Source organism: Sardina pilchardus, chromosome 2 (genome assembly GCF_963854185.1).
Source record: "Sardina pilchardus chromosome 2, fSarPil1.1, whole genome shotgun sequence".
NCBI lineage: Eukaryota > Metazoa > Chordata > Actinopteri > Clupeiformes > Clupeidae > Sardina > Sardina pilchardus.
This window is the reverse complement of record NC_084995.1, coordinates 34,020,331-34,028,411: the sequence shown is the minus strand read 5'-3', so window position 1 is coordinate 34,028,411 and position 8,081 is coordinate 34,020,331. Positions and strand designations below refer to the sequence as shown.

Here is an 8,081-nt window from a genome sequence, read left to right as displayed (position 1 = left end):
TGAGAAGATGTGATGTCGGGGTCAGAACATTTTCTTTTCCATTGAATTGTGTGAGTGTGTGAATCTACAGAAATGTCAAGGAAATGTCAAGAAATGTGCCTATTCAAGCTACTTTTTTTTGCATATACACACACTGGGCTTGTCAACCAGATAGCCGTATACTGTAAGTGTGCTAGCGAATCTCTGACCACTTGCTAACACAGTCTAACCATTCTGTTATCAGCTCAGGATCAGGCAAACAATCGCCATTAGCTAATACAAATGTATTAAGGTACCTTAAGGTCCTTGGGTGACAATGACATACCTTGACAACTCATTGCTGCGCGTCGGGGTTCAGTTCGTCCTGTCGGGAATTATTTTCCGATAATGACCGGCATTCTATACATTATCCCTTACATAATTACCAGTGAAGAATTACAAATGTAGAAATGGAACTGACCACAGGGGGCCAATGATTCAACTAATCTGCTTTAAAATGTGTCAACAACATTGTACTGTTTAAACTCTATACAAAGACAACACAATGACAGAAAGAGTTGAGATTGAATAACAGGACGTTTAGGACCCTGACTAAACCAAATGTACAGCCAAGTTCAGCCATTATCCTGCAAATGAAGATACATAGTCAATTCATGTCATAATGCTACTGTATATGTGACGAGAGAATTAACTTCCTGTTTATTTCCTTTCTCTTTTAAGGTACAGACACACTTTCAGTTACACACGGAGCAGCACGTACTAAGACAACCGAACTGATCTGACTGCATCATGGACAAATCGCTACTTTTGATTCTCATTTTCACCACTGGTAAACTGACTTTTCCCCTCTTTTTCCCCCCTATGATCTGTTCAACATGATGCAAATTTTATTTATTTAATGTACTTCTTTGCAGAAATAATGGCTTACTATATTGCTCCTGACCATGACCGTGCAAGTCACCCCGAAGGAATGAAAACAGTGACCCTGAAATGTTCATATCTGACAAGCAGCCGTGATGTTTACCTCTACTGGTACAGACAACATCCTCACCAGGCACCACAATTTATTTCATACAAAGGTGCTCGAGATTACAGTTATTATGGGACAAGGTCAGATCGACGACTTACCTGTAATGCTGATGAAACATCTACTGAGCTCATCATTAAAGATCTGATTCTGGCAGACACGACTCTCTACTACTGTGCTTCACAGGTACAGTATCCCAGTGAAACAAAGTATCTGAGAAGCTGTACAAAAACTCACATTTAAAATAAGATGCTTTTCATTCAGAGATCAAAGCAATTTCCTCTCATTGTTCTGATATCAGTTTAACACAATCAGAGGTTTTCCTCTGAATAATTTCTGTGGTCACACCTGTTGCATCATTGAAATGAATGTCATTATAATAAACTGCATTCAATCCTACTGTAAGTAAACAAGGTATAAGGTATACTCTGCAAACTCCCCTAACACCAGATGCTCATTCATTGAGAATTGTTTATGCTAATGTCTGATTGCTGCAATGACAGGGTGCCCTCAGAAGACATATTTCAGCAGCAGTGTGATCAGTTCATTTCATGGCCACATAACGCCTGAGAGGTTTCCAGTGTGAAACATTCAGGGTTGGATTTGATTGTTCGGCATAGTTCTCAAGTTTCCATAGAGGCCTCTCAATGAAAGTTGAGACCAAATTTCCCAACCTCAAATTTTGTGGATGGGGGTAATTTTCTGCAAGTACAAGTGATTAATTTAGAACATATTTAGGAACATAAATGAAACAAAAAATGAAGTACATGTACAATCCGCTAAGTCTGAATTGTATTGGATGACAGAGTAACAGAACATATAGCAACATATTGTAATGGCAATAAAATGACAAAATCCCATATGCAACAGTATGGGTATAAGACAATTCTCTATGACAGATATATATATATGTATATAAAAGTACGCTCAAAAACTAGCATGTTTTTTTTAAGCCCCTTTTCAGGCCAATTTCTGTTCATTCAGAGTTTAATTATCATCATTTGAGAGAAGGGGCCTATATGACAGATGTCCTAATCCTCATTAACCTCAACAGATGCACAAGCTTCACTCTTCAAAGTGGACTTCCATGACAAGCACTCACATGCTACTCAAATCACGTCCCATTATTGACCTTTGACATACACACCAATGTCATAACCCGACTGTATGTGCAGTTCAAATTCTAACCACCAGGGAGCTTTGAATCAACATCCTATGTGTTTAGGGCTGCTTCACTGCTCAAATGCATCTTAACATGTGCCAGAGCATGTCAGAAAGATAGAGACCTCAGGCTGCATACAGTATCTGACACTGAAGGGCAGGACTTTGACTAAATTGGGTTGGTTTTGGAACAATCTTCAGCCATGATCCAATGCATGAAGACATTACCCATTTTTGTTGCCTATTTATCTGGTAAGATGATGTCTTACATTGGAAAATAACTCAAATTATGGTTTTATGAACATTAATTAAATCCATGTCTTCACAGTGTGCTCTGCAGAGGGGGACACTGTTACTCAACCTAAAGATGAGACGGGTCTGGAGGGCAGCACAGTAACACTCAGCTGTCAGTATGAGACCACAGCAGCAGCAGGTAATCAGTATCTCTTCTGGTACCAGCAGAAGCCAAATGGATTCCCCAGATATATGCTACACAAAACTAAATATGGAGATAGCTCTGATGACCACTTTATGGGAAGATTCAATGCTACACTCAACACTGATGAAAAAACTGTTCCTCTGAAGATTCAGGATCTGCAAGTGTCTGACTCTGCTGTGTACTACTGTGCTCTGAGGCCCACAGTGACAGCTGCAGATTCAATACCCTTTCAAAAACTCTGTCTGATGTCAAGTCTACCCTATATGCTGTGCACAACACTACCAAAATCACTGAAGGATCACTTTCCAGAGACTGTGCAGGAGACAATGGTTAAAATAATATTCACAACAATGATTCAGCTTGTAGTGTATAACCCATGTACAACACTACATTTCTATTCTATTATATTAGAAAGGCTTTCCTGCATATTATTGAATTTGTTTACAATAGTGTTAGGTATTAGATGGAGGCACAATTCAAATGGATTGTTGTGTTAAATCAGCCCTGTGTCTTGGATGGGTTGAGCAGTCTCTGACAGACTGAGATGAGAACAGTCCTCCTTCATCTGCCTCCCATCAGCTGTGGCAGTACTGCTTTTAACACCTGGACAGCTACAGCTATTTCCTTTGTTGATAGTGTAAACTAAGCTAAGCTCTAAACTAAGCTGTAAGCTGTAAACTCTCAGGTATAAGCTCAAAACTAAATACAACTCATTTTCATTTCTGACGTAATTGCTGTAAGAATGATCATGAGAAGGTCTGAAAACAAAAAGCTAATTTGAAGTCACTGGTCGCAGCTGTTCCAGCATCAAAATGAACATAACGAGCAGCCGTGACCTACTAGGGCTTTTAGCTTGTAACCGGAGGGGTTTGATCCCCGACCAGTCCACCGCTGAAGTGCTCTTGAGCAAGTCACCTGCTCCCCGAGCGCCACTGTATGAAGGCAGCTCACTGTTCTGGGTTAGTGAATGCTTCACCTCACTGTGTGTTCACTATGTGTTTGTATTCACCAATTCCTTGTATAAGTACCAAAAAGCCTGATTTGATTTGATATGTAGTTCTCTGTTTCTGCATATATATCTTTACTCAAAGTCTATGAAGTGTGGATAATCTTTCGTGAGAAATAAGACACACAAAAACACAAATATCACAAAATGGCTTATTTCAATTAGTTTCAAGTAGGTCTATTATAAGTCTGTATCAAAGTAGCCTAAATGTGCATATTAATCAAATCTCATCCCATGACTTCAGGTATGGGATAACAGCCAAATCTGCTGATGTACTGTACATGTGACAAGGTGAAGGTGGAGCTTTGTGCAGTCTGAAGGGAGCATCTCAGAGTCAACCAGTCAGTGTTGGATTCACTCTCTTGAAGCATCCTCCACCATGTTACTGTTTGGACTTATCTTGTTCAGTGCAACAGCAGGTAAGAATTAAAGCTCACAAACAAAGTTGCAAGTTTTGAACAGTGAATCGGCAGAGAAGTGATCTTCTTATAACTGAGATATGTACTGTATCAATGTTCTTCCTTCTCCAGGCATTAGTTTGGGTAATACAATCACATCAAACCAAAAACAAAGTCACATTGAAGATGGATCCAATGTCACCTTATCCTGCAACTACTCTACAACATCCAGTAATCCAGGGTTGCAGTGGTATCGCCAGTATCCCAGATCAGCTCCACAGTTCCTCGTGCTGACGTTACAAAGCTCTAAAAAACCACAAAGATCAGAGGTAGATCCTCGCATGCTGGTGACACTAAATGAAGAGAAAACGGTCTTTCTGGAGATCTCATCAGTTCAAGTCTCTGACTCTGCACTGTACTACTGTGCTCTGGCGCCCACAGTGACACTAAACCACAGACTGTCATACAAAAACCTAACTGACAGTGAGAGACAGAATACTCATTTCATGCAATGTGCAAAATCTATTTTTCATTAATGTGCCTCTGTTCAAGCAGTGTGCATCGGAAAGGGGAACTTAAATAGGTGTCCGGGAACTCTAGGGGTCTGCAATCCATATGGATATCAATTTTGATGTAAATTCTCTGTTTTATGTGTTGGTGTATGTAAATGTGTACAAATACACATTGAAGAGGTTTAATTGATACAATACTATGTAAAATAGGAATGGGCTTACAATTGCAAATATACTTAAACATGTATCCCTCTTGTAATATTTTAGTAGGGCACTATCAAGTGATTAACAGGTGCTATGTCTTCAAAATTACAACATACAACTAGTGACTCTCAGTACTCAAAATGGTAACTCAACTCTACAAATCTAGAACTGCATGCAAGAACTGATACCTGCTACTTCTGTTTCTGTGAAAATAATCCTTTAATGGCCAGATGAGAAAAAGGCAAAAGATAATGTCTTCTCAAGTCCACTGCAATGCTAAGAATAATCAAGCTGACTGACCAAGTTAAACTTTAACGTCAAGCCATGCACTGTGTGAAAATATATGAGTTAACTTTTGACAAAGTCGGTTCTGTTTGAACTGAGGGAGGAGTTGGAAAGAGAAGATCATGATGACTTCACTATTCCTAGTTATTTCAGTAATACAGTTCTGGAGACTATCTATATTGGTACCAACAGTGCCCAAGATCTTCACCCCAGTTTATCATGCTGCTCCATGACAACACATACACTACTCGAATCACGTCCCTTTTCTTTACAAACACATACAGTATGTCATAATCTGACTCTATGCACAGTTCAAATTCTAACCACCAGGGGGCACTGAATCAACGTCTCTCTTGCTCAAATACATCGCAACATGTGCCAGAACATGTCAATGAAAACCAGAAAAAGAGGGAGAGAGACTTTAGTCTGTGTATCTGACACAGAAGAGCAGGACTAAATTAGGTTGGTTGTAATCCTCAGCCATGATCCAGTTTATGAAGACATTATCCATTTGTATCGCCTATTTCTCTGGTAAGATAATGTCTTGCTTTGGAAAATAACTAGAATTATGATTATATGATTATTAATTAAATCTGTTATTTTCACAGTCTGCAGTGTAAAGGCGAACTCTGTTGCTCAACCTAAAGATGAGACGGGTCTGGAGGGCAGCAGTGTGACACTCAGCTGTCGGTATGAGACCACAGCCTCAGCACTTAGCCAGTATCTCTTCTGGTACCAGCAGAAGCCAAATGGATTCCCCAGATACATGCTACAGAAAAGCGATAATGGAGATAGCTCTGATGACCACTTCAGGGAAAGATTCAATGCTACACTCAACACTAATGGAAAAACTGTTTCTCTGATGATCAAGAATCTGCAAGTGTCTGACTCTGCTGTGTACTACTGTGCTCTGAGGCCCACAGTGACAGCTGTACAGTCAATACCCATACAAAAACTGTCTAACATCAACTCTCTAATCTATCCCATGCTGTGCACAGCACTATCAAAACCAAAGATCATCTCCCAGAGAAAAAAAATTCAAATCTTAAAAACATAATGATTCATGTTATGTATTAATTGTGTACTATAACCCTGTGATATTGTCTAGATTAGAAAATGCTGAAAAAAAGCTAATTTGAAGTCACTGATCCACTGATCGCAGCAGTTCCAGCAAACAAATGAACATGTGGAAAGGGGCCCCGTCTGACCAACGACTTGAGACACTGAGACCCTTCTCATTTCTAGAAACCAATGAAAACTGGCAAATACTCCCAAGCCTCCCAATTGTTTTAGAATACATTGATGTACACAACTGTGCTAATCACAATAAAGAGTCATCAGGCGACTGCAGACCCCAGTGCCTAAGAGGTCTCTAAACTACTGAAGAGGAGTCGTCGACATGAGAAGATGTGATGTCGGGGTCAGAAAACGTTCTATTCCATTGAATTGTGTGTGTGTGTGTGTGTGTGTGTGTGTGTGTGTGTGTGTGTGAATCGACTGAAATGTCAAGGAAACGTCAAGAAAAGTGCCTACTTAAGCTACTTTTTTTTTCTTGTACACACACTGGGCTTGTCAACCAGATAGCATAAGTTTGCTAATGAATTTCTGGCCACTTGCTAACACAGTCTAACCATTCTGTTATCAGCTCAGGAACAGGCAAACAATCGCCATTAGCAAATACAAATGTATTAAGGTACGGTTTGCGGTCCTTGGGTGACAATGACACCTTGACAACTCAACAGGTCTCTTAGCTTCTGACCCCAGGCCGTAAGTGCACCCAACCTAAGCTCTGGATATTTAAAAATATCGAAGGGGTCTATACTGTTTTTACAATCATTGTGTGCTCTTCTCATTGTGAACTGAGGAGGGCGCAAATGCACTGCCAAAACCTGCAGAATGAAGCTCCAGTGAACCATACTGTATATGAGTCCTGAACCACATACAGATACAGAGCCAGATACTGAGTCAAACATACTGATTCTCAGCTCTCAATATCGAGAATTCCGATAAACTATATCAAACAGAGCTGGTCCCTTCTATGGTGGGATCTGATTAAAACCTTTCCTGCCATCAATTGTTGTTATGAGAGAGTTTCTAGTTATCTTTACCTAAAAGTCTACAAAGTGCATATGTGGACGATTTGTAGTAAAGAATAAAGCAAAAATTATTACAATGTGACAAAGGTCAGGTCTTCAATTAGTTTAAAATATTATTGTAAGTCTGAAGTATATTCGCAGATTTATAAAATCTGCTGATGTACAGTATGTGTAACAAGGTGAGGGTGCAACTTTGTGCGATCCCAATGTCAACCAGTCTGTGTTAGATTCACTTTCTTAAAGCAGTTTCCACCATGTTGCTGTTTGGTCAGTGCGAAAGCAGGTAAGAACTAGAAAACGTAATTTCGAGGAAATTACCAGTGCATGCAAAAGCAAGACATAAGATAAAATGTGAAACAAACTTAAATTTACAAACAGTTGTGGACAGAGGAAGGTGAGGGAAGGGGGGGGGGGGGCAGTGTGTTGTATGTATGTGGCTTAGGGGCAGAGGTGGAAAAGTCCAACCAACCAGCTGATTCTCAGTAGTAACTCTTCAGCCAGGCAGAACAGCTAATTGGTGAGATCACCGGTGTTTAAGTGCACAGATAGAACCAATACGTGATTGGACTTTTACTCTCTGAAGCTTGACTTTTCCACCTCTGAGTGTGAGTGCGTGTGAGTGTGCGTGCGTGCGTGTGTGTGTGTGAGTGGATGTAAGTGGATGTAAGGAGAATGGCTTTCTATGATGCAGTGAAATGGGAGAGTTGGGTTAAGGTGAGAATGTTGTGGATTGCATGGAGAAGTGTGGTATATATGAAGTGCTGCAGTCAGGTGTGTGTGTGTGTGTATGTGTGTGTGTATGAGTGAATGGGTAGACAGAGAGAGCTGATAATGCAGGTTCAATTTAACTGGCTGTCAATTAAACTTGATAGGGCCTTGAGCAGCTGGCTCCTGACACAGGTGCAAATCAGTTTAATCAGCAGTGCAGTGCGATAGACCTCTGAAGTTCGCCTACAAAAAAGCTTGCCATATAT

At 40.2% G+C, this 8,081-nt stretch overlaps 1 gene segment (V, D, J or C); it reads left to right on the top strand.

Annotated features, from left to right (window-relative positions):
* Positions 1-2,311: 2,311 nt before the first annotated feature.
* On the top strand, positions 2,312-3,149 carry LOC134099334 (T cell receptor alpha variable 38-1-like). The segment is given in 3 exon segments: positions 2,312-2,419; positions 2,496-2,809; positions 3,135-3,149. Coding segments are annotated over 3 exon segments (378 nt in total).
* The last annotated feature ends 4,932 nt before the right edge of the window (positions 3,150-8,081 follow it).